The 27,972-nt window shown below is 40.9% G+C and overlaps 1 protein-coding gene across 3 annotated transcripts; it reads left to right on the forward strand.

The window, feature by feature from the left end:
- On the forward strand, positions 1 to 24,960 carry cd302 (CD302 molecule). 3 transcript variants are annotated; one of them, XM_052020905.1, is made up of 6 exons: positions 1 to 225; positions 11,577 to 11,684; positions 13,032 to 13,145; positions 15,987 to 16,166; positions 21,653 to 21,682; positions 24,340 to 24,960. In XM_052020905.1, the coding sequence occupies exons 1-6, from the start codon at positions 141 to 143 to the stop codon at positions 24,537 to 24,539; spliced, it is 717 nt and encodes a 238-aa protein (XP_051876865.1). In that variant the 5' UTR covers positions 1 to 140; the 3' UTR covers positions 24,540 to 24,960. The 3 variants fall into 3 exon arrangements, with proteins under 3 accessions (XP_051876865.1, XP_051876854.1, XP_051876874.1); XM_052020894.1 differs by having other exon boundaries at positions 5 to 225; positions 21,650 to 21,682; XM_052020914.1 differs by lacking the exon at positions 21,653 to 21,682 and having other exon boundaries at positions 15 to 225.
- The last annotated feature ends 3,012 nt before the right edge of the window (positions 24,961 to 27,972 follow it).

Genomic DNA, 27,972 nt, shown 5'->3' on the forward strand with positions numbered 1-27,972 from the left:
TTTTTGCAGATACGTTTTGCCAAATATTGCACACCAACGCAAACATGACGCATCTAGAGTTCAAATGTTCATGAGGTTGGTTATGGCTCCGTGCAGCTGTTTTCAGGTCCCATGAAAAGTCTGCAGATTGAGGGTGAGCTATGGACGTGAAGAGATTTCCAGCTTTCGGCATCATCCCTTTGAGTGCATTCTGCCTTTTCTCTGCGTGTTCCGCCAACATACCGGGTAAATTCTTAACTTTTATTTGGACTTTTCTTCCGTCGGTATTTTGTTTTTGTTTTATTCAGTGATGCGAAACCAAACTTCCGAGCGTTTCGAAATCGTCCTCTCGCACAAACTTAGAGTCAAGAAGCTGCAGTCGTTATTTGTGCTTTGATCTGTGCAGTTATTCTCGAACCACCTCGAGTGAAAATTGCTCAGGTTTTATTTTAGACCTTCCACAGTCCAGGACAGGGACTTGTGCTTTCCAGTCTACGTCACTAACATTATATTTACAAAAGCAAACATTATATTCAAAACGGAACTGGAATGCTTGCTGTATTTGCCGCCCTCTAATGGTGCGAGGGTCGGGTGAAAGTAGAAAAAAAGTCACTGTGGAGGGAGAAGCAGAGTGTCAGGTCTGCGACTTTAATTGGAGCTAGGAAAAATTAGTTGTTTTAAGTTGTGGAGAACAAAACAATCATCTGTGGAGACAAAAGAGACCGCAGATACTGGAATCTGAAACAGCTACTGGAAGAAAGTGGGTCAAAGGGCATCTGTGGAGGCAGAAGGTGTAAGTTGACGTTTTGGATTCAGACCCTGCATCAGGACTTGGAGGGAAGAGGAAAGATTGCCACTATATAGGAAAATCTGTGATTGGATGGAAACAAAGAGAGACTGACACCAGTGATGGTGATGCTGCCAGAGAGAGGGCAATAAAGCAAAAAAACAAAGGAACTTGGCAGGTCAGACAGCATCTGTGGAGTGAAAGGAATTCAGGTCATGACCTTGCACCAAGACTGAGAGCATAGAGGGAGGATAGCCAGTATAAGGGGAAGAGGTGGAGGGGTGAGGCAGAGCATGGTAGATGGAATAAGAGATGATGGGCTGATGGAACCAGAGGGGGACAGGTGGAGACGGAGGTTGGGGGTAATAGGTGGAAACAGACAAGGAAGGGGAAAAAGGGCCAAAGGAGCCAGGGGACAGGAGGGTGAAGGTAGAGACAGAGGCTGAAGGGTGATGTGGCAACACGAGGAGCAAATACTGAACTCTGATAAGTAAGGAAGGTGATAAATGGAACCAGATAAGAGAAGGCTGATGGGCAGGGGATAGGAAACTCTGCGGGAAAAGCGTGTGAGTGATGGGTAGATGGAACCAGGTGGGTGATAGGGGGTTAAAGGGGGGTATGGAAAAAAAAGGATGGGAGGACCTAAGTGTATTGGAAGGATAGAAGCAAGGGGTAAACACAGGAAGGGTCATCTGGCTGGAAAATTCGATGTTCATACCATTGGGTTGTAGACTACCCAAGCAGAATAAGAAGTGTTTACATTTGCCCTCACCCTAGCACTGGAGAAGACCAAGGATGGACAGGTTGGTGTGGGAAGGGGAATTGAAATGGCAGGTTACTGGGAGCTCAGGATGGCCATTGCAGACAGAGCATAGTTACTCTGCAAACTAGTTGCCTAGTCTACACCTGGTCTCGCTGATGTAGAAGAGGTGACATCAAAAGCACGGAATGCAGTAGGCAAGGTTGGAGGAGGATAATGAAAGCTTGTTAAATTGCAGATTATGGTCTGAAGGAGACCTCCATCAAAAGAGATAATTGAGGACAGTGAAGAGAAAATAAAATGCTGTGTGATACAGAACATTGCCTCTGCTGGAAATACCCAGCAGGTCAGGTATCATTAGTGGAGAGAAAAAAATGGAAATAATAGAACACTACAACATAGTACAAGCCCTTCGGCCCACAATACTATGAATTGTCCTTTCATCAGAATTGGCCAATCCTAAAATGAACAGGAAAGGCTGGTTATTTGAAATTCTTGAATTTGGCATTGAGTGTGAAGCTCTAACCTGCCTGTTGGGAAGATGAGGTGCTATTCCTCAAGCTTATCTTAGCCTTCATTAGAAAAGTAAAAGCGACAAAAGATGTAGGTGAGAATGGGAATAGGGTGGAGAATTAAAGTGACAGGAAACTGGATGCTCAGGGTCACCTTTGCAAACTGAATAGTGCAATACAATCACCCAATCTGTATTTGGTTTTACCTGTGTAGAGGAGACTACATCATGATCAATGAATGCAGTACACTAAATTGGATGAAGTTCAAGTGAATTGTGGTTTCACCTGGAAGGAGTGTTTGGAGCCTGAATGTTGGTGGAAATGGAAGAATGAACCAGGGAATCACAGGGGCAACTGTCCTTGGAATGCTGAAAGAAGCACGGAGGAGAAGGGAAGACTTGTCTGGTGGTGTTATTACATTTTTAATATGTTTTTTTTAGGATCAGAGCATTGCTGGCAAGGCCAAAATTTATTGCCCAATTGTAATTACCCTTGAGAAGGTAGTGGTAGGGTGCCTTCTTGAAACTCTGCAGTTCTTCTGGTGAAGGTACACCCATAGTATTGTCTGGGAGGAAGACTCAGGATTTAGATCCAGTAAAGCTACAGGGAGATTGAGCGTGGCTCTCAGGGGAACCTGCAGTGGGTGGTATTCCAGAGTGCCTGAAACCTTGGAACCAGGGGTTGTGATGTGGGAGACATAGTCAAAGTAGCTTGGGTGAATAACTGCAGTACGTTTTATAAATGCTACGCACTGAAGGCACTATGCATTTATTGCCGAGCGAATGAATTTTTATGTTGATCGATGCATACCAATCAAGCAAGTTTCTTTGTCCTCAGTAGCAGTTCCCTTATTGAGTGTTGTTGGAACTGCAATCATCTACATAAGCAGAGGGTATTTCAAAACACTCCTGACTTCTGCTGTGTAGGTGGTGGAAAGGTTTTGTGGAAGAGTTAGTCACTGCAAGATATAATGTGTCTGACCTGCTCTCCTAGCCACAGTATTTATGTGGCTGGTCCAGTTGCGTTTCTGGTTAATGGTGAGTCCCGGGATGTTGTTGATGGGGGATCTATCTTGATTACATTTCTTCTTCTCCAGCTTTGTGTTTGTGAGACCTTACTTCTGTCATCAGGTGAGAAATGAGGATATTATATATGTGATGTTCAATTCCATTGATTACGCCACAGCAAATGAACTTCCAGGCATGTGCTGATAAATGCAAGTAATATTTGCACCAGAAAAGTGCCAAGCAGAAACTATCTGCAATAATACCACCTACACTTGTCAATTCAAGTTAGACCATGTGAAAGTGAGAGCAGGGTGGAAGCGGCAGCTAAGATGATGGAACTATTGTACCCTCTGTGAGAGCAGATGCAGCACCAATACAATATACTAGAAAACGGGGTGAGGGAGGGGCCCGATTAGCACTAAAACAAGAACTGTTCAACATATCATACAAGAGATGGCCATTGTTCATTCCCATGGATGTATTTTGATTTGAAGGAAATGAGTGGAGTTAAAGCTGAAGTTGATCAGTGTGAGAACAAGTTCAGCCAGTAAAGAAGGATGGTGTTTGAGCCCTTGTTCAAAGAACAATCTAATGAAGATTTGATTTCTCTTGGGATTTGGGAGTTTTAAAAACCAGAGATTTTCCAGATCTTGACTCGCCTCTTCCCATAACCTTTCTGGAAATAGTAAATAGTTTCAGACTGAGTCTGCTGCCAAAAGCTGAACAGGAACAATGATCAGAGAAAACTGTTTTTGTTTTGCTAACTGTAGTTACAAATCTGTAATGCTTTAGTAAACTTGTAGAGTTGCTGATTGGTCTGCAGTACGTCCTACAGCTATCATGAACCAATCAGTCCCTCACAAGGACACAGGCAACCATTTCTTATCATAAACTTGTTTTAAACAAGTTGCATTATTTGTTCATTTTTTTTGTCAAGGTAGCTTGTAACATGCTCAGCCAATTAGAATTTGCCAATTCTCAGGCAGACAATAAGGTGCAAGGTCATAACAAGGTAGATTGTGAGATCAAGAGTTCATGTTATCGTACTGGGGTACTGTTCAATAACCTTATAACAGCAGGATAGAAGCTGTCCTTGAGCCTAGTAGTATGTGCTTTCAGATTTTTGTATCTTCTGCTCAATGAGGGCAGAGAAATGCCGTGAGCAAGAGTTTAGAAGTGAGGATAATCTAAATAGCTCCATTTTTACATAATGGGGTGAATAGCCTCCTTTTGAACCATACATTTTTATTTATTTCAATTCAATTGCTTAATTGTCCCAAATACATTGCTTCCCCTGTTTTATGTGTCATTACAAGATTTACTGGCTTGGCAACTATTTTAAGATATGCATGATGCTGCTAGTTGCTTGGTCTTGGCATGGTACTCTGCACACCTCATTGCACCCAGGGTTGGTCCTCTAGCCACATTGATTATATTGTGCTAGATCATGAGGTTATAATTTTGGATTATTTTCATTGCTGCCGTTGGATGCCCAGTTTTGGGATGCTAAGTCTGCTTCGATTCATTCCCATTTGGCACAGTGATAATGGGTACAGTTTGATGCAGTGGGTCTTCATTTCACAGACAGGACTTTATCTTCACACAGACTGTGCAGGTCAAACATTGCTGCAGCTCTGGAATCTACAAAAGGCCCCTGTGTACAAGCAGGGCAGATTCCCCTCTGTTTGGACTTTTGTGAATCAGATGGGTCTTTGCAACAATCTGGTAGTTTCATAATTGCCATTAATGATGCAGCTTGTTAATTCAAGATTCTTATTTTAATTAACTGAATTAAATATTCCAGCTGCTGTGGTGGGATTCAAATACAAGTTCATTCATTTGGGTCTCTGTATTCTAACCACAGAACAATACAGCGCAATACAGGCCCTTCGGCCCACCATGTTGTGCTGACCTTCAAACCACTCCTAAGACTATCTAATCCCTTCCTCCCACATATCCCTCTATCTTAAATTCCTCCGTATGCTTATCGAACAATGTCTTGAACTTGACCAACGTATCAGCCTCCACCACCACCCCAAGCAGCGCATTCCATTCACCAACCACTCTCTGGGTGAAAAACCTCCCTCTGATATCTCCCTTGAACTCCCCCCCCCCCCCCCCCCCCATTACCTTAAAGCCATGCCCTCTTGTATTGAGCATTGGTGCCCTGGGAAAGAGGCGCTGGCTGTCCACTCTATCTCTTCCTCTTAATACTTTGTATACCTCTATCATGTCTCCCCTCATCCTCATCCTCCTCCTCTCCAATGAGTAAAGCCCTAGCTCCTTTAGTCTCTCCTCATAATCCATACTCTCCAATCCAGGCAGCATCCTGGTAAATCTCCTCTGCACCCTTTCCAATGCCTCCACATCCTTCCTATGATGAGGCGACCAGAACTGGACACAGTACTCCAAGTGTGGTCTAACCAGTTTTGTAAAGCTGCATCATTACTTTGGCAGCTTTTAAACCTGATCCCACGACTTATGAAAGCAAACATCCCATAAGCTTTCTTAACTACCCTATCCACCTGTGAGGCAACTTTCAGTGATCTGTGGATATGAACCCCCAGATCCCTCTGCTCCTCTACACTGCCCAGAATCCTGCCATCTTGGTCCAGTGTTCATTGGTGGCGAGGCTGTGGAGAGAGTCTCCAGTTTTAAATTCCTGGGGGCATACATCACCAAGGACTTTTCCTGGGCAATACACACCTCAGCTGTCATTAGGAAGGCACAGCAACGCCTCTATTTTTTGAGGAAATTGAGGAGAGCCAGACTGTCTCAGAACATTCTGGTGAACTTCTACTGGTGTGCGGTGGAGAGCATCCTGACATACAGCATTATTGCTTGGTATGCCAGCTGCACTAGGAAGGAGCAGAAGGCTCTGCAGAGGGTCATCAAGACGGCCCAAAACATCATTGGGACTCAGTTACCAGCAATGGAGGACATTTATCAGGCTCGATGTCGGAGTAGGGCTTTAAACATCATTCGAGAACCAGCTCACCCTGCTCACTACCTTTTTAAATTACTCCCCTCTGGTAGGCGATACAGGACAATACATGTACACACTACAAGACTGAAACACAGCTTTTTTCCCAAAGCTGTTAAATTGTTGAACATGGACTGACACCTCCTATACATACATACATACACATATTATGTCTTCACCCCCTTTACCGGCTGGACTCATCATGGTGTTATTTAATATATTGATACTGATATGCTGCTGATTATCATTGTTATTATTATCATGGTTCATTTGCACACTGCCTTTTATATTTTTTTTACACTTTGTAGGGGTTGCTACCGCGGAATGAACACAAGACACTAGTCGTAGAGTTTCAGAACAGAACTGTTTATTTTCCCGCCTTGCGCGGGCCTTTTAGGAGAGCCTTTTCCTGCCCACTCAAAACGGCAATGACGTATACGCCACGTCATCAAACCTTTCCCACGCGTGGGTTCTCCCTGTCGCTCGGGGAAGATGAAGGCCCACCGCCATCTTGGGCCTCGCCACTTCAACGACACGCAACCCGACTGCCGAGCTGGTTCGGTTGCTCGGATGGTGAGTCGCTACACAACCCCCCCAGAACCGGCGATACGGTCCCCAAGGTCCATGGGCTGTGTTAGCCGCTGCTTAGGAGGTCGGCCTCTGCGTCGCGGTGCTGGAACCTTGACTGGTTGTTGTAGATCTAAATGGGTCGGTTTGAGGCGGTCCATCGTGAAGACCTGCTCCTTGCCCCCAATGTCAAAAATAAAGTTGGACCCATTATTCCTGATGACTCGGAACAGCCCCTCATATGGTCGTTGCAACGGTGCCTGAGGTGTGCCCCTGTGAATGAAAACAAACCTACAGTCTCGTAGTTCTTTGGGCTTACAGGATGGGGCTTGACCATGCCGCAAAGTGGGAATCGGGGCCAAGTTGCCGAGCCTCTCGCACAGTCTTTGCAGGACTGCTGTGGGTTGTTCCCCTTGGTCCCGAAGGACAGTTGATCTGATGGACGGGTGCGCCAACCCATGTATCGAATCGAAAATGCGTTTCCGCCAGGCTGCAGGAACTATAGGGCAGGGTTGACCTGTTGCGATGTTGCAAAGGAGGGTCTGCTGACCAGGACCATCTAAGAAATCTTGGAGCTGCAGGCCCGAGATTGCGGTTTTGTAGCTGGGCAGTTCGTTGTCGGCTTGCTGTGCGTCAGCCAGGGCCTTGTAGTCGATACCCAGGGACAAGCTGTGGATGGTTGGTCTGGAAAGTGCGTCAGCAACGACATTGTCCTTCCCGGAGACATGTTGGACATCCGTTGTGAATTCGGAAATGTAGGACAACTGTCTCTGCTGACGAGCTGACCTGGGATCAGAGGCTTTGGAGAAGGCGAAGGATGAAGGCTTATGGTCAGTGAAGGCGGTGAAAGGCCTGCCTTCCAAAAAGTACCAGAAATGCCGGACCACCAGGTACAGCGCTAGAAGTTCCCGATCAAAAGCACTGTATTTCAGTTCAGGTGGTCTAAGATGCCTGCTGAAAAATGCCAAGGGTTGCCAACTGCCTCCGATTAGTTGTTCCAATACCCCACCAACCGCAGTGTTGGATGTGTCCACCATGAGGGCGGTTGGGACGTCTGTCCTAGGGTGTACAAGCATCGTGGCGTTTGCCAGGGCGTCCTTGGCCTTAACAAAGGCAGCCGCAGCCTCGTCATTCCAGGCGATGTCCTTGCCCTTACCAGCCATCAGCGAGAACAGAGGGCACAGGATATGGGCTGCTGCAGGGATGAACCGATGGTAAAAGTTGACCATCCCCAGGAATTCCTGTAGGGCCTTTGACCGTGTTGGGGCGGGCAAAATGGTGGATAGCATCCACCTTGGCAGGTAGGGGTGTTGCTCCGTCGCTGGTGATTCTGTGGCCAAGGAAATCGATAGAGTCAAGCCCGAATTGGCACTTGGCCGGGTTGATCGTGAGGCCGAAATCACGGAGACGGGAATACAGTTGGTGGAGGTGGGAAAGGTGTTCTCGCCAGTCACGGCTGGCGATTAGTATGTCATCAAAGTAAATGAACACGAAGTCCAGGTCTCGGCCTACCACGTCCATCAGCCGCTGGAACGTCTGCGCGGCGTTCTTAAGGCCGAACGGCATTCGAAGGGACTCGAAGAGGCCGAATGGGGTGATAATCGCAGTTTTGGGGACGTCATCTGGGTGGACCGGGATTTGGTGGTATCCCTGAATGAGGTCCACCTTGGAGAAGATGTGGGCCCCATGTAGGTTGGTTGCGAAGTCTTGGATGTTAGGGATGGGGTAGCAGTCTGGGGTGGTGGCGTCATTCAGCCTGCGATAGTCGCCGCAGGGCCTCCATCCGCCAGTGGCTTTGGGGACCATGTGCAGGGGGGGAGGCCCAGGGGCTGTCTGACCTGTGAACAATCCCCAGCTCCTCCATGCAACGGAACTCTTCCTTTGCCAGGCGGAGCTTGTCTGGAGGTAGTCGTCGTGCTCGGGCATGAAGTGGTGGCCCTGTGGTAATGATGTGGTGTTGCACCCTGTGTTTGGGCATAGAATTCGTAAACTGAGGTGCCAAAACTGATGGGAATTTGGCTAGGAGCTTGGTGAACTCGTTGCCGGACAGGAAGATGGAGTTCAAGCGTGGGGCTGGTAGGCTAGTTTCTCCCAGTGGGTAGGTCTGGAAGGTTCTGGAGTGGACTAGCCGTTTCCCCCGCAGGTCGACTAACAGGTTGTGGGCCCGAAGGAAATCGGCTCCTAGGAGTGGTTGGGCGACGGTGGCAAGGGTGAAGGTCCAGGTGGAACGGCTGCCGCCGAATTGTAACTGAAGTGTACGGGTACCGAAAGTCTGTATCGTTGTGCTGTTTGCGGCATTGAGTACTGGACCTTGTTGCCTGTTACGAGTGTCACGGCCGGTCGGGGGCAAAATACTGACCTCTGCTCCAGTATCAACAAGGAAACGCTGCCCACACTGCTTGTCCCGAACGAATAGGAGGCTTTGTTGGTGGCCGGCCGACGTAGCTGTTAGCGGCGGCTGGCGTTGGCGTTTCCCTCACTTGCAGGGTGGGCGGCATTGTACGGGGCCTCCGTGCCCCACCTCTGATGGTAGAAACACAGTTGGTTTGCCATTGTCATCGTCTGTGTTTCTGGGGTGTGGTCACCCGGCTGCTGGGCCTGGTTTAGGCAGGCGTTGGGCCTCGCGGCCTGGCGATTTGGCTGACAGACGAACCGTGCTCGCGTTTGCCTTCCACAGACGTCTGCCTGGGCAGCCACCTCACACGGGTTGCTGAAATCAGCGTCGGCCAACAGCAGGTGAATGGGGTGTTCGAACATTAGGCAGAGCTTGTGTCCCTCAGCCAATGCCAGCATCTCATTCATTAGGGCGAATGGGGATCTGTTCCCCAGGCCATCGAGATGAAGCAGGCGGGTGGCGCGCTCACGACGGGAGAGGCCGAAGGTCCAAATCAGAAGGTCTTTGAAAGCCGGGTACTTATCCCCGTCCGGAGGAGACTGAATGAAGTCACTAACCTGAGCGGCTGTCTCCTGGTCCAGAGAGCTGACCACATGGTAGTACTTTGTGGAGTCGGAGGTGATCCGCCGAAGGTGGAATTGCGCTTCGGCCTGGTGAAACCAGACGCTGGGACGAAGTGTCCAAAAGGTGGGCAGCTTGAGTGCCACTGCATTGGATGCTGTGTTGTCGTCCATTGTGCAGGTCCAAAATCTGTTTGGACCGTCGGGGTCACCAATGTAGCGGTTGCTACCGCGGAATGAACACAAGACACTAGTCGTAGAGTCTCAGAACAGAACTGGTTTATTTTCCCGCCTTGCACGGGCCTTTTAAGAGAGCCTGTTCCCGCCCACTCAAAACAGCAATGACGTATACACCACGTCATCAAACCTTGCCTGCACATGGGTTCTCCCTGTCGCTCGGGGAAGACGAAGACCCACTGCCATCTTGGGCCTCACCACTTCAACGACGCGCGACCCGACTGCCGAGCCAGTTCGCTTGCTCGGACGGTGAGTCGCTACAACTTTATATTTGTGTAAGTATGTTTGTCTTATTTTATAGTTATAATTGCTCTTATTAATTTACTGTTTTGGTTTTTATTAGGCAAAGGAGTGACATCGTAATCTCGTTGTGTTGTTGTTGCAACAGTACAATGACAAATAAAGAATTCTTGAATCTTGAATCTTGAATTTACCTTGTATTCGTCTTGGAGTTTGTCCTTCCAAAGCGTACCACCTCACACTTCTCCGGATTGTTATTAAGTTTAATAACAATCACAATCCTACTGTATGCCCAATACAAAATTTGAAATTATGAAATATTTTGTTGAGATAAATTGAGATGGACTGTATCTGAGGATTGGAAGTTAATTTTAAAGTTGTCATTAAGAGTGGGGAAGAAACTTGGACATCTTAGTGCTGAGACTTATCACACTAAATAGTTGGCACAGGAACTAATTGACAACATCCACATGAAGCAAAGGTAGGTAGGACAAAGCAGAACACTGGGACTGCTTTTGGATTCTCTGAGCAATATCCCATTTTTAACCTGCTAAACTGCATGGCTTTATTCTTTGCTGTAAGTATTTGTGGTTCTAATGGTTTAGAAAATATAATTCAATAATCACATGTAATTGCCGTAGTACAACTTAAATGGTTCACTGACTGAACCAAAATTATTTACTGCCACTAAAAGGCAGTTTGTTGATTAATGATGTAGCTGACTGCTGCTTTCTGGAATGTATGTTTGGAATACAGTTGCTGAACTAAGTGTAACTTCCTCATTGTCACCCTAATTCTCACCTGGTGTGCATGTTAGTGGAGGACACAGAGGATAAGAATATGACATACAATCATAAGAAATTTATGAACCCTTACTTTTAACAGTATTAAGTATAGTGAGCCATCTGTAGCTTTCTCTCTTTGCAATATTTTTATTGAATCCATGAAAAAAATAGAGTACATGCATCAAGAAAGAGAATAAAAATACTACTGAATACGTTGTATTAAATCGTACTTAGATTACAATACTCTAATAATCACATATAGTAGTTAGTTAAAATATGTCAATTTTTTCTTCCTTTTATTATTATAAAAAAAAATCTACTCCCACTACCAAAACCCAAAGCTGTCAGGTGGAAAAAAACAACAAAAACTTTTAAAAACGTAACCGTGTCAGCCAATATCTGCATTTTAGTCCCCAAATCAGAGATTTTGAAAATAATTCAAAAAAGGTCCCCACAGGGTTTGAAAGTCTAGGTTAGGTTCAAAAACTGAACAGCGAATCTTCTCTAGATTCAAGTATGACATAACATCCCGTAACCATTGAGCATGAGTAGGCTGAGTAACTTCCTTCCATTTAAGCAATACAGCTCTCCTGGCTATAAGAGAAATAAAAGCCAGACTATGTAAATCAGAAGCCTTCAAAGTTATATCAGAGTTATATCTTCAAAGAGATAACTTTGAAGCCATCTGTAGCTTTAACTGCAGGAAATTTAATGTTGGAAATCTTAGACTATACATAATCTTTCTGTTTTGTTCTTTTCTAAAGGTTGTGATGTCACATGGATTCCATTTGAAAACAAATGGTACACTTTTATTCCAACTCAAGGAAATGGCTACAAAGTAGGAAAAGCACAAGAAGTTTGCAAAGATATTGGTAAATTTTTTTTTAACATTTATTTTCTATTGAATGAACAGACAAAATGCATGCAGCACATTTCAGATTTGGTTACCATTTGAATAGTAACTTGCATTTTGTTGCACATTTAAGAGAATAGCATCATAAGGGACTTAAGAGGCAAACCAACGAAGGACATTTTGAAGATTCTGATGACCTGAATGACTGCATTGTGAAATAGACATTTTCTTTGAACCCTTTTATTATTAAATGAAAAGAAAATGTTTGTTTTAATGATTAAAGAAAATAAGAAATAGAAGCAGGGTTAGGCCATTTGGCTCCTCATGCTTGCTCTGCCATTCAACAAGATAATGGCTGATTTTTTTTTACCTCCATGCCACTTTCCTCTATAAATCTCATGTCCCTTAACCCCTTATCAAAAAGTCCATCAATTCACTACCTTGAATATACTCAGCAACTCACTCTCCACAGCCTTGATGGGTGGAAATTTCCAAAGATTCCGCATCCCCAGGTTGAAGGAGTTTTTTCTCATCTCAAAAGGATTGATTATTATTTTAAGACAACAGCCCCTGGTTCTAGACACCCCAGCTGGGGAAGCATCATCCCTTCATCCATGGTTAAGCCCGGTAAGAATTTTGTGTTATTCAATGAGATCATTGCTTCTAAACTCAAGAGAATATAAATTAATCTCTCCTCAGAGGATAAACCGTTCATCCCACGAATCTGGTGAGCCTTTGTGTATGACCTCTTTATCATAGATATATTCTTCTAAGGTTGAAGATTAGAACTAAATAAAATGTTTCCAGGAACAGTTGCACTGTATAATTTCAGTAGGACATCCTTACTCTTTTCTCAAATCCTCTTGAAATAAAAGTCAATGTATCATTTGCCTTCCAAACTGCTTGTTGTACCTGCATTTTGACTTTCAGTGTTTTGTGTACAGGTTATAGAGGTCCCTCTGGACACCGATATCTTTCGATCTCTCTCTGTTTTTAAAAAAAAGTCTGCGTTTTAATTTTTCAACCAAAGTGGATGACTTAATGTTTTTCCAAATCATCTTCCATCTGCCATGCTCTTGTTCATTCACTGAGCATCATTTTGAACTGAAGTGTTGTTTAAAATATGGAAATATGACAAATCACTATTTTAATCATATTTAACCTTTCACTCTCGAAGGGCATGTTAACCACAAGTATGCTTTAACTGAAAAATAATCCCTGATATTAAGCAATACAGACAAGCTTGTATATTAAGCCCAGTTTCAGAGTAAGCATTTGAAGGTTTTGTTTTGAAGTAATTGATTCCAACTTTAATTGTAATTTATTTTATTTGATTTCTGACAAATTACATCCACTTGTGTTCCAGGTGCCAATATTGTCAGCATACTTGGTGAAGAGGAAAATAAATTCATTGTTGATCAATTGAAAAAGAATGTGCAGTCTGAAACTATTTGGTTGGGCATGGTTTTTGATACTGATAGTAAGTATTAGTCTATTTGTTTAAAAAGTTCTAAAAAGCAAATGTATACACTTGTTTTTGCAAAAGTTTTGTTTCACTAGCTAAATGTCTTGCTGCATTTAGTACTACTGAATACTAAATTAGAATAGAGTAAATCTCAAAATAGTTGATTTTTTTGAATGTTTTTGTATTTAAAAGGATTATTATTTTGTATAGGAAGCTGATGTCAAAAGAGCTGCTAGGATTTTTTTGCCCATTTCTAGCTACCCTGTAAATCTAGATAAGCTCTTTCAAGGTGTAGTTAACAGTCAACCATATCACTGTGGGTCTAGAGTCACGTACCATAGAAATATAAATCAGAGCAGGAGTAGGCCATGTGGTCCCTTGTGTCTGTTGCCTCATTCAAGGCTGTGGTGAATTTCAACAATGCACCACGCAGTATTTGGTTAATATGAGCAAAAGATGTTTGAAGATCAAGATCTCAAACTTGGCACAACGTTCTTGGTCTCTTGGGCAGGAGTGATCCCTGCCCTCCTATATGCTTCTGATGTCTGGCCTGCCTACAGTAGGCACTTTAAACCATGTCACCAGACTCCCAAAACAGACACACTATTCTGAGCTCTGTCACAAGATAAGAATACCAAGTGGAAGAGGAAAAGATGTGAGGATGTGCTCAAAGATTCCTTGAATAAATACATCATCTCAACTGGGAATCCCTGGCTCAGAACTGGTCACAGTGATAAAGGAGCAATCAGAATGGTGTTGAGATTCAAGGCCATGCATAAATGATGGAAGGAGCAGACAAACACAAACTACCCATCCACCCTGATAGGCATCTCTTGCCGCATGTGTAGAATAGTTTGTGGTTCCTCATCAGTTGCCTCAGTACCCACAAAACTGGAGTGGAAGCAAGTCATCTTATATTCTGAAGGACTTCCTAAGTAGAGGAGCTGTTTACCCAAGGCTGACTCTTAGTTAGATCCAGCTGTGAGCTGCTAAAGAATTTCATTTTTGAAGGAGTTGTGAATGGAGCTGAACACTTAATCAGGGACCAGAAAATTATCCAATTTTTGAGTTAATGATTAAGGGAAGGATGAAGCAGCTGAGAATTGTTAGGCCAGGAACATTTTGTGATGATCTCCTACAAGTGATGACTTGAGTTTGCAATGATTGGCTTTGGGGCTGCCAATCTTCCTTTTACCACTTATGACTCAAGTGACTGAAAAGATTTTTCCTGAGATTCCCATTGACCTCAATTTTGCTGGTTTTCTAGGTGCGTGTGCCAAAAAATTGTGGTATATTTTGGCCACATTATGTGGGTAGAGAAGTCATTGATGTAAATCAAAAAAAAATGAGCATTGGCTGAATTACTGGTTTGTGGGCTAACTAGAAAGCCCAGCTCCAGAGAGTCTCAAGTGAGTTCGTCAGTAGTTCATTAACTTCAGTAAAAATACATTATTATATTCTAGCCATAGTTAAAAGTTGGTTAAATTTTTCAAGTTTATGCACAGCACTGCATCCCAAAGAATTATGTTGGCAAACTGCTGCAAATGGAAACCTGGTTTTGACAATTGAAAAGAGAAGGGGCACTTGAGAAGCAGGAAGAGGTACTACTGTAAAACAATGCAGTGATAATCTTTTGTGTGTTTAAATATGTATAAGAGAAATCAAAGAATATGACAACTTGCAAGGATTTGAACAATGAAGGATGCTGGGGAAACCTGTTTGAGCTATACAAAATTTTGAAAGCTGAAGATAAATGATAAGAATTTTTTTCCTCATAGTGGAGGTGTATCAAGTCAGAGGGCAGAGGTTTAAGGTTAGGTGTTAAGTTCTAAAGAGGACCTAAAGAAGAATGTTTTCACCCAGAGGGAGTTTGAAATCTGAAATGCACTGGTTGAAGGGGTGGTGGAGTCAAGATCCTCACAGAGTTTCCAGATGAATTATTGAATTGCAAAGGCATAGAAGGCTATGGACCAAGTACTAGAAAATAGGATTAGTATAAATGGGTACACTGTGGTCAGCATGGACATGGCAAACTGAGGGGCATCTATGATAAAGTGACATTCTACAGGTTTAATCAAAAATAGCTAACACTCATGTTATGTGCAAATGCAACTGTTTCACATGCACTCCGATGATGGGACTGGCAAAATAGTGCAAATGGAATAAAAAGCTATTGTCAGTAATAATGAAAATGAGGCCAACAGACTTTTAAAAACCATCTAAACTAACCAACATCCTTCACGGATTGAAATCTGCTGACCTTACTGGTCTGGGCTCCATGACTCCAGACACACTCCCTCCCCATTTTAGATGACTCTTAACTGTCTCTTCAGTTCACGGGTAATTATGATTGGCAGTAAATGCCAGACTTGCCTGTAATGTCCACATCCAATGTATGAATAAATTATTGTACTATGGCAAACATAAATAAGCTTCTTAACCCATATATCTCATCATATATAACTAGATTATTTGATAAACAATTAGTTGCTGGGTCTCCTCTGTTACAACATCGACTATTACAAACAGAAAGTACTTGATTGGTGTAAAGCTCTATTTGATGTCATGATGGGTACAGTATTATATAAATTCAGTTCTTTTTCTCTCTGATCACCAAATCCCTTCCTCCTTTTCCTTCTCGTCCGCTCCGATGCCCTCTTCTTCATGACACTGCTTAATACTGCATTTGTGCAAAGCCCCAAGTTGGACAGTATGTTGATATTATGAAAATTTGTTGTATTCACATCTCTCAGTGAGGAACATGCAGTGACATAACAAGAAGTTTTATTCCGATAAATTTCTCTCTAGTGGTTACTTCCTGCTGTGTACTATAAACTGACTGTCGTTTTTATTCAGGTAATACCCTTACTTGGTTTGATCAGTCTGCAATGAATTACTCAAATTGGGATTCTGGGGAGCCAGCAGCAGAACTTAATGCTGACACATGCACTGTCATGGGCACAAAGTCAGGGAAGTGGAAATCCATTGATTGTGATGATGACTTAGGAAGTTCAGTTATGTGTGAAACAACAACATGTGAGTAAGATGCAAATTATTTTTTTCATTGTATCACATATTTCTTATCATAAGATTATTTATGAAGTAAGATGCATTATATTTGTTCTTGAGTGAAGTATTGCTAATTTCTGCTCCATTGAATGAATGGTGTTAATTTCTTTAACAAGCTGTCTTTGCATTGTTGCCAAATTATTACTAATTCTGAAGAGGGTAATAAGTGATGCAGTATACTTCATCCAGACAAACAAAGTTGTAATAAATTCTGAAACTAATATGGATTGGCTATTTTCATTGTATTTTTGCTTTGAAAAAATTTTCCATTTTTACATTTTATTTTTATTTTAAATTTTGACATTTTACTTCTTCATGGGAACCCTTTAACTTCAATAATAATGAACTGGAAAGATGGAATAACCCGCTCTTCTTTATGGGTCCAAAATGAATTTGGCCAGTTTTAACAAGATTCCCATAAAACAAATTGACATTAATTTGTCCATCTCCCTCTCAGACCTCTTCTTTTGTTTGATTTTAGGAAAATGTTCAAAATTTGTAAACAGTAATAAAAGTCCAGCAAGAGATGTTAATGGATTTTTTTAAATCCATGTTTCCCTTTGCACAATGATTTTTTGAAACAGCAGTCTTCTTAAGGATCAGTGGTACAGAGTTATGTAGGAAGAAGAGAGCAAACTTCAGATCAACTTAGAATTCAACAAAGACTGAACTTTCAAGCTATCACAGCAGGAATGCCTTAATTATAGAGAATGGCAGTACAACACTGGGAACAGAAAGAAGCCTGGGAGTGTGGAGTACAAAATACATGCCTGATTTGTGCAACTCTTTGTTCCTGCTACAACAATCAGTTGCACAAGTCCAGCAAATGGACAATGCTTATCAGGTAGGCTGTAATCGAGGTGATCTGAGTGACCAAAATAGGCCTGAGTTGATGTTCACAATCTGAATCATCAGATGTTGTGCACATCTTTTATATCAAAAGCCTTTTGTGATATCTCAGTACTGCTTGCCGGGCTGCCTTCAACTAAGGAAGTAGCTGAAGCCTTGCATTGCAATGTACATGATAACATAAACCAATAGTAGAGATAAGTTGATGTTTTACCTAATCAATATCATGATCAAAGTTCAAAGTGCCACTGTCCATATATTGATGGCTTTTGAATAAAAATTCCTATGCCATACCTAATATGAATATGGACATAATTACATAAGCATGCAAATCATGAGCAGCCCATGTGAGAAAATACATAAATTATGTTTCAATTGTATGAACAGAAAATTTCTACCAAGTAAGTTTCTTTGTATTTTTTAAAATTCAGGTTAAATGTGGGAATTGATAGCTTCGGTAGTAATATTTCTTTAAAGATATACAACCTTTATCCTAGTTCTAATTCTAATCCCCTGTTGTCAGTGAATAGATAAATGGATTGAAACCCTAAGGCCTTTACATCCTTTTTAGAAAAAGATGTAACCCTTCTATTAGATCTCTGCTTTCCTCAATTGTCTTTTTTGAAGTCGCTCCTCATTAACTCTCCTGTCCCTATGATCACAATCCTAATAAATCTACATTGCTCCTTTTCAAGACTCCAACATCTTTCTATAAGGAAGTTCCCAAATTTGTTCATTGGTGCAGTGCAGGGCGTTCAGTCACACAGGCAGCATAATGGAAGGTGCCACTGTTGGGATATGCCCAGGGTGGCACTGGATGTCAGAAATTCCAGGAAGAAATTCTGGCAGGTCCAAGAGAAAAACTGATACCTGGATGGAATTTCTGGCCTTTGGGCCATTAACTCAATAAATGGAGAAAAGTAAAATCCAATTTCGTAACAAGGTCTTCTGTGTACTGACTTCTCATCATCAAAATTTCCAGTCTGCTTGCAGGAAACTCTGGGCTAGATAAATGGATGAATGTTGTTAAACATTGTGCCTGAGTTGAAGTGTTTCCTTTTAGAATGTACCACACACCAAAGTGTTGTTAATAGTTGATGAATCTCTAAAAATATCTGCCATGGTTCTTCCTTTCAAAAAAAAATGGCAAATAGAAAGAGAAAAAAACCTGAACTTGAGGTGATTTGGGATGCCATTAAGAAACTAAAGGGACAAGTCATCAACAGATTTACATTGCCCCATCAGGACTTTGCTAAAACTGCGAGCACTTTGGCATTGATCGCTGCAGTACATAATGAGCATGAAAACAGTTGTTTGCCAAAATTTGCACCAGCATATGCTGAAGATTTTAAATGCAATGCAAAATTCAGTTAGCACTTGATGGTTACATGCACTTGGTCTTGTTTAGGAGATTAGCATGTTACAAGATACTACAAATTAATACATCCACCACTAAAATATCTAAATGTGTAAGTTTAAGGGCTGGATTTTACAATATCAGGATAAGGGCAGAAAAGAGGGTAAAGTTTGCTGGGGGTGCACTGACATGAGTTTAATTTTAATCCGTGTATTCCTTGGCTCTTGTTGCTTCTCTCCACACTAAATATAAGTGTGGGAGTTGATGGGTTGTAAGAAATGCCACCTGGACTATTTTGTTTCATTCACTCCCATTCTCACAGCTTCCCATTGTAGATTAAATTAATTGAACTCCCTGAGTAGTGGTGGAGGTCTTTACTGAAGAGGTTGGGGCATGCAGTCAGACCCATCACAGTTCCCAGCACTTAGCTGGTGAAGACCTGTTACTGACAAGTAGTAGCACATTTGATGAACTCTTGAAGGATCATCTGCCTCTTAATGTGGTTGCTTTCACTTCAGGTGCCACAGAAGCATTTACACTGAATAATGAACTAAATATCAAATTTTGCTTAACCCTGAATGAAAAGTTACTTATTCATAACTGCTAACCATATCATCAAATTTAATGTTGTATTTGAAAGTGAAAACTAAAACAAAATATTTTAGAATTAAGTTTGACATTCTGCAATAAATTAGGCAAACTTGTTAATGGGGAATGTAACTTTATATTAAAGGAAGATGTGCAAAAGAATAAAACAGTCTTATAATTTCTTAATTTGCAAGACTCTATTTGTCAAAACAAAAACAGCCATAGGCAAATAATGTTTATTCAAAGCAAAAACTAGTGCAGATTGTGGCAATAGGGTGATAAAAAAGGAAAAAAGTAAAAAAACGACCAACTCTTAAATTCAGTTACAAATGGTCGGCTAGAGGAACTCAGCAGGTTGAAAGGGATTGTTGACGCAAAATGCCAACAAATGCTGCTCATCCCACTGAGTTCCCCCAGTAGATTGTTTGTTGCTCCAGATTCCAGCATCTGCATTCTCTTGTGTCTCTCGTAATTTCAGTTGATGTTTTACTACGTGGGAAAACTCTGCCCCTCTATCAGTGGCTTTGCCTCTGTTAGTGACATTTCAGAGGTAGGGCCTCTGCGTTATGCCTCCCATCATCTAGTTGCTGTATCACCCTCGTAATTGGACTCTAGGGTGTGGAAAGCCAGTGTAACAGACCTCCTGCATCCGATCCAGATAAAAGCTAACCAGCAATGTCTGTGGGAGGCAATTCCAGGCAGTAGCTCCTGATTAGGAAGATCTTAGAAAATCACAGTATTGAAGAAAATAATCTCACAAGATATTGAAAGCCCTGAAGGACCCCAGATATTCACTATTCCAGCATTTTCAAGAAAAGACAAGAAAAGATTGGAACCTTGCAGATGAGGCATTCACAAAGTTCTCTTGGTTTGGAAAATGTTCCTTCAGATGGAAAATTTAGATAAATAACTTTGCTACTAGGAAGTAGGGACTTATGAACATTTGTTCTCAAGGATTTCTATAGAGTCCAGAGATAAGGATATAATAATTGAACACATTGAAAATTTTCACATAATCAATGAGAATGAGCATTGATTTCTAACAGGCAGATCTTGTCTGATGCTAGAAGGAGTTGGTCATTTGGCCCCTTGTGCTCCCTCTGTCAATCAATAAGATTATGGCTGATCTTTTACTTCAGTGTCACTTTACTAATCACTTATCTCTTGATTTCCCTCAAAATCCAAAAAAAAATTTACTGTCTATTTTGAATATCCTCAGTGAATGAGCCTCCATAACCGTCTCAGGTACAGAGTTCCAGAGATTCTTGTCTGTCTCCAGAATGGCCAACCTCTTACCTTGAGACTGCGACCCCTAGTTTTAGATACTCCAGCCAGTGTAGAAGTTGGCTGAATGACAAGAGACAATGGGGATAAAAGACAAGTTCTCAAATTGATAGGGTGTAGCTAGGAGCATTCCACAAGTTTATGTATTGGACTATGACCACTCACAATATTTATAAATGAATTTGATGGACTAAAACAACTTTTAAATAAGCTTACCAATACCATAAAGATAAATGCTTTCTTCTACAGCATTTAACTACAAGGAGATATTAATAGATTAAACATGTTAAAACAAAAAGTGGCAGGTAGAGTTCAGTGTAGGCAACTATAAGAACCTAAAAATGTTAAAATGGCTATTTCTAAATGGTGAAAAATTGGAAGCAGGTGATTTCCAACAAGTACTGGGATTATTATATTGTCATGAACAAGTATAAAAAGAAGTCAAAAGGGCTATTGTCAGCCTGGCCTTTGTATGTAGAGCAGTGGAGCACAGGGGTCAGAAGTTACGCTACATGTATGAAAATCATGATTAGATCACAGTAACCAGCATATTGTGAGCAGCTTTTGCTACCAAACCTGAAGAAGGATGTGCTAGCCTGAAGGATTGTATCAAGTGTTTACTAGAATGAACCCTGGACTCTGTGGATTAAATTGTCAGGAATTATAGAAACTAAGGCAGCATTCTCTGAAATTTAAAAGGCTAAGGGGCAATTAAATTAAAATTTTCATGATATTCAGAGGAACTGAAAAAGTACCTTAGAATATTCATGCAGGTTGGAGACTGGGATTAGGTGGATATGAGATGTATAAAGGACCACAAGATTTGAAGGTGTTTCCTGCATTTCAGTGACAATTCTAAGTCTTTGTGTATCACTAGCATCAGATTTCAGGTACTTTCTTGGCATTCCCCACAGGTATTTGGGACACAGATCTCACACATGCCTGTTGTGCCTTTTGGTTTCTTGCACAGTGCTCCAACATCAGTGAATCAAACTGAGTATAAGGTGCAAATCATGAACAATAATCTTTGCTCCTTCAACCCTCTCGTGTGTCTTTCATGGCTGCTGTAAACTTCAAAATCTTCTTCTTCAAAAATTCCTTAAATCCATTGCTGAGTTAAAGAATTTAGTTTTAAGTTGATCTAGGAATTTCAGAATGCTAAGAAAGAAAGCAAGAATATATTTATTATAAAGCCTTAAACGATCCTAACATGTATTGAAATCCTTCACAGCTAATGAAATACACATTGGGCTGTGTTACCAGTCATAGTGTAGGTTTACAAGCTAGAGTTCCACTAGTTAATTTAATTGTGGAAAATTTGCATTCAATATGTAATGTAGGACATCAACTCAAGTTTTATATTCTTTTCTAGTAGCTATACCTGATGGAGAAAAATGCACAAGACGTAAGTACATATCCCACTAACAACTTCTTTAAATCTTTTCACATCTGAAAATACTTCCTTTGCATGATACTGTAAAACAATTTGTTTTTTTTTCCTACTAACATAAAAATACTGGCATTAATGATTTAAAAGGGACTTGACAGGCAACTTCTTTGTGCAGAGGGTGGTGCGTAGATGGAATGAGCTGCCAGAAAAAGTGGTTGAGGCAGGTACAGTAACAACATTCAAAGATATTTGAATAAGTACATCGATACTAGGAGTTTAGAGGGATATGGGCCAAATGCAAGCAAATGGGACTAGCTTGGTGGGCACCATGGTCAGCACAGATGAGTTGGGCCAAAGGGTCTGTTTCCATGCTGTATTACTCTAAATTGGAAAATTAAGGCCCAATTTAAGATGCATACTTTCGTGACGTTAATGGGTAAAAGATGTGTGAAATGTACGAATATTCTGGATGTTTAAAGCAACCACCTATGCATCATGAACAATGAAGCACTGACAGAAGCAGAGAAATGATTCTTTAAGAAGAAATTAAAGATGAAAATAATAGAACACATTTTCAGTTCACATTCGACATTCTAGGCAATTGCATGATACATAGAAATTGAAATGGTTGACTAGTCATATTAATCAGTCTCTGTCAATTATTATGCACACATCTATACAGGCAAATTGCAGCACTTGAAATCTCTAGGAAACATTGACTTGAAATTGGATTGCACTCTATCTTAGTGCATTAAATAAGTGTTGTTTATCGTGTTAATGCCCACAGTCATCTCACAAAAAAAAAAGTCGAACTTGGGCAAAAGTTCATTAAAAGCTGCATGATTGCATTCCGCACTCAGAATTTTGGGTTTAAATGGAACCTGTGTGGTACCCATCAGGAGCTGTATGCAGAGCTCACATCTGCTGAATTATCGCCATCCTGACTTCTAGAAAGCATTTGAAGTCTTTATGTGGCCACTGTACAATTGCACAGAAAAGGCTGCCAGGGATTTGAAGAAAAACCTGTGGGAGGAGTACAAGGTGATCTTCAGTTTTTCTAAGCACCTTCCCCTGCAACAGTCTGGCCCCATTGATTCCCTTGTTATAATTGACACAGAGCAACTGCAAGGTGCAAGATAATCAAAGAGTCAGGGATTATAGCATGCAGTTCAGAATTAATATGCATGTAGAGACTGAAAACAGTGAAGGGAGCACCACTGATTTATTTTCTATTGAAATTTGAGGCTGGCAGATGCTGCGTTGAAGACATTGATGTCACAGCACAGACCTATTAATTACTGATTCATTTTCAATCCTTGCGCGATGTGCTCGCAGTTTTTCCAGTCAGTGAATAGCAGAAGGTTGTATAACGTCCGTAAAAACTGCACTTTCAGCCAATTCTATGCAACCAGTGATGTCAGTGGTTACACAACTGCACAGATGTGATCAGGCCTATTTCCCAATGGGCACTAATTCACACACAATTGAGTATTAGTGCAAGCTAGCCCTGGTAAAACTGCTTTCGTGCACAATTTGATCATTAAGCAAAACAAATGAAGTCAATTTCTAGACTTGTATGTCCAAAGTCATTCCTTTCCTTAACTACATTCAACACGTCACGATTATGCATTTACTGTACCCCAGATTTTTTAATGAAATTTCTCAAATTAATGTATAAATGAGTGGCCATTTTTTGAACATCAAATCAGCTTTTTGTTCACTAAAATACAGGCTTCTGGTCTGAATAACTGTATAGGTAACAAGAATGGCATAAAAACACCACCAAAACAGATTTTAACAAAGATAGGAAGTCTCTCAGAATAATTTACAACCTGCTAGAATGAAATTCCATAGCTTCACTGTTCCCTTTTTTGGGTCCTTAAGTTACAGTATCTGATGATCATAAATCATGTCTGCTACATTAATTACCAACACTGACTAATGTGATGGAAAAAGTTTGTAAATAACGATACTGGTATGATAGTGTTTCTAACTGAGCAACTCAAATTGTTCAACAGTTATGTCGAATTGGAATACATGGCATATCTCTTTTAGTCCACCGATGAATAAAGGTGGTAGTCATTATTATGAACTGACTTCCTAGTATTTCTGGCCCCAAATATATCCTGGCATGTACAGCAAAACTATGTAGGACCAGCATGGAAAAATAACAGCATTGAACATAAAGTGTACTTTATTTATTTATGTCTAAGACCTTGTTTCCTTTATGGAACGTTTGCTTTCACATTGCAAAGGCTGTCCTTTTTTAAGTAGTATATTCATGTAATCTTAAAAGATGTATTACTTTTCATTATTTCAGATGACATTCAAAAATAGAAACATGGGTAGGCAAGTTAACTTCTTGGCTAAGTGACATCCCATGAAATTCATGGCTAATGTGATCTATCAGCTTTTACCTGTGCTTGTCCCATATCCGTAACTCTTGACCCAAAACGATGACAATTCCTTTCCCCTCACAGATGCTGCTTGACCCGCTGAGTTCCTCCAACAGTTTGGTTCTTTTTTGTCCTTTAATTATTTTTTGCTTAACCATGACCTGTTAATAGTGATAACACAATCTTGTCCTCTTGGACCAGAAAGACTATTCTAATAACTTATCTTTTATTTTAGACCAGACCATTTCAATATATCTCTTTCTTTTTTTCTTGCAGGTGACAAAATTGTCTTACCAACAGTATTAGTCATCACAATTGCTGTGATTTTGATGATAATTGCAATAGTTTCATGGTATGCATACAAAAGGAAATATCTCACTGCAAATGGATTTAGTTCTATTCAGTATGATGCAGCAGATCAAATTACAGACAACAGTGTATTGGTAGAGAATGAAGAAAGAGAATATGAAGCATAGCCTTTTAATCAGATGTGATATTAAATATAACTGTACAATAAATGGTGAAACATGTTGCCAGTGATTAATAGTTTGAAAGACTTTTATATATTAAGAATTTTGTATATTCAACCTATGGTTTTATTTTACAAAAGCTTACTGAATGTTAGCATTTAAAACTGGCAAAAAAACAGTTCATGATGTAAAATCTATTTTAAAAAGTAATTAACCCATTAAATAATTTAGGAAGATTTAAAATCTTTTGTTTTGAGTTGCATACTAATGGGAAGTATTAAGAACAAAAGAAAAAAGTGTATGATTCATTAAGGTTATTTGTTGTGCACGAGATTCTGCTATTTGTTCAGTTATTTCAATGAATTTTGAAGAATATTGATCTATTTTTACCAGTTTTGACAACTGATTAAAATGATTCTTTAAAATATATACACATTGCAGTATATTTTTTAATTCTGTAAAGAAATTTGGGCTATTATAAAGTTCTTTGCTAAAATTCTTCAGAGGAGGAAATTTACCATCCTTGTCTGATCTGGGCTACCTGTGATTCTAGATCCACAGCAATGCGGTTGACTTTTTAATTGCTCTCTGAAATGGCCTAGTAAGCCATTCAATTGTCTTAAAAACATTATATTAAGAATAAGATCATATGGTATCAACTGAGTCATAAGATTCAGACATCACAGAGTCACTCCAAGTCCAGTCGATCTTGCAAAATCTTCCTCGTAATCATTTGGAATCTTGTATATAAATTGTCCCACAAACAAGTCAAGCAACTGTCTAACATAGTTGCATAATTGTGCTTTGCAGATGATCTTTCAAACTCCTCCATGACAATTCCTGGATACATTCTATCTCATGGGCAGAAGAGACCCATCAGATATGCAAGTCCTTGACTTCAGATCCCAAAAAGTCTCATGTCAACAGGTTAAATATGGGCAAGGAATCCTTGTGATTGCCACCTACAATCAGTAATCCTCCATATTAAACAACATTTAGAAGAAGCACAGTAACAAGGGCCCAGAATGCACTCTGGGTAGGGAACTTGTGTCCAGGACTAACAAGGGCAAGGTAGCACCACCACTGACTAAAATGTCTTGAAGGACATAAATGCCACATTGGTTCACTTGTCACCTGCTACAGTCCAGTGTGAGGGATAAACCTCCTCGATTTCGTCCTTGCCAGTCTACCTGAATTATATGGATCTGCCCACGATAGCATTAGTGGGAGAGACAGTCCTTCCGTAGACAAAATCCCAATGTGACAGAAAATATTCTCCATTGTGATATGTGGCACTACCATTATGCTAACCTGCATGCTTTTTGTGTTTCATGAACAAGAACATTTAGATGCCTCTATTCCATTCATTTACGGCCTTTCTCCATTTAGATAATGGCCTGCATTTTGATTCCTCCTTCTACAGTGAAGACCTTACACTTCCCTATCATAAATTCCACTTACCAGGTTTTTTGCTCACCTACTCAACCTATGTATATTCAGTTGCAGAGTCCAAGTAACTTCATTTTAGCGTGCCCTCCCATCTATTTTTATATATCAGCAAACTTGGATACCTTAGATTCTGCTCTTCCTCCAAGTCATTAATAAAGATAATAAAAAGTCAAGGCCAAGGATTGATTCTTGGGAGGCTCCAGTCTGAGAAAGACCCATTTATTTCCAATCTCCTTAAGAATGACACACATTCAAATCATCACACTTCAATTTTTTTGAAAATGCTATCCAATTAATGACATACCTTTCTGTTTTCACAAAACTCTGCAAAAGTTTGCTATCCGATCATTTATTTAGGTCTCTCTGTTCCAACCACCCACCCCTGCTTTAAAATTATATCTTTCAGATTATATTACTCCACCTCATTCTTCATAGCAAAGTGTAATACTTTGCATTAAATTTAATCTCACCACCTTATATCCTTTTGAAATCATTGTTGAAACATAAATACGTGTTATGTTATTTCAGATCTATTGGATTACATTTATATCATGGTATAGATGTATGCAATCTAAAGAGAATTTTGAATAAATCTGACAGTCTTAGAGTTCTCTGTGAAATCAAGGCCATGGGCAAAATGGTACCTCCCCAAAATGAAGCCATATGAAAGCAATCCTACAGATAGAAATCGGCTCAGATACGTATTCACTTTTAAACTGGTAAACTGATTTATTATTGTCACATGTACTGAGGTACAGTGAAAAACTGGTCTTGCCTACCTTTCATACAGAGCAATTCATTACACAGTGTATTGATGTAGTACAAGGTAAAATAATAACAGAATGCAGAATAAAATGTTACAGATACAAAGGAAGTCCAGTGCAGGTAGATGGTAAGGTGCAAGGTCATAACAAGGTAAATTGTGAGGTCAAGAGTCCATCTTATCTTACTCGGGGACTGTTCAATAGTCGTATAACAGTGGGATTGGGCCTGGTGGTACATGCTTTCAGGCTTTTGTATCTTCTGCCCAATGGAAGAGGAGAGAAGAGAGAATGTCCGGGGTGGGCAGGGTCTTACGAGAAGTATAGATAGAATCTGTGAATGGGAGGCTAATTTCTGTGATGTGCTGAGCAGTGTCCACAACTCTCTGCAGTTTCTTGTGGTCACAGACAGAGCAGTTGTCATTACCAAGCTGTGATGCATCCGGATAGGATGCTTTCCATGGTGCATCAATAAAAATTGGTGAGGGTCAAAGGGGACATGCCAAATTTCTTTAACCCCCCCCCCCCCCCCCGAGCAAGTAGAGGCACTAGTGAGCTTTCTTGGCTGTAGCATCTACATGGTTGGACCAGGGCAGTCTATTGGTGATGTTCACTCCTAGGAACTTGAAGCTCTTGACCCTCTTAACCTCAGCACCATTGATGTAGACAGGAACATGTGCACCGCTCCCCTTCCTGAAGTCAATGACCAGCTGTTTTGTTTTGCTAACATTGAGGGAAAGGTTGTTGTCGTGACACCATGTCACTAGGCTCTCTATCTCCTTCCTGTACTCTGACTCATCATTATTTGAGATACAGCCCACTACAGTGGTATCATCTGCAAACTTGTAGATGGAGTTAGAGCAGAATCTGGTCAGGCAGCCATGAATGTATAGGGAGTAGAGTAGGGGGCTGAGGACACAGCCTTGTGGGGCACCAGTGTTGAAAATAATCATGGTATTGCTACCTATCCTTACTCATTACGGTCTGGTGGTCAGGAAGTCAAGGATCTAGTTGCAAAAGGAGGTGTTGAGTCCCAGGTCTTGGAATTTGGAGATGGGTTTAATTGGAATTGTAGTATTGAAGGCAGAGCTGTAGTCAATAAACAATAGTCTAACGTAGGTGTCTTTACTGTCCAGATGCTCCAGAGATGAGTGTAGGGCCAGGGAGACGGCATCCTCCATCGACCTGTTTCAACGGTAGTGGGTCGAGGCTGGAGTTAATGCGTGCCA

The sequence above is a fragment of the Pristis pectinata genome, chromosome 1 (genome assembly GCF_009764475.1).
Source record: "Pristis pectinata isolate sPriPec2 chromosome 1, sPriPec2.1.pri, whole genome shotgun sequence".
Lineage (NCBI taxonomy): Eukaryota > Metazoa > Chordata > Chondrichthyes > Rhinopristiformes > Pristidae > Pristis > Pristis pectinata.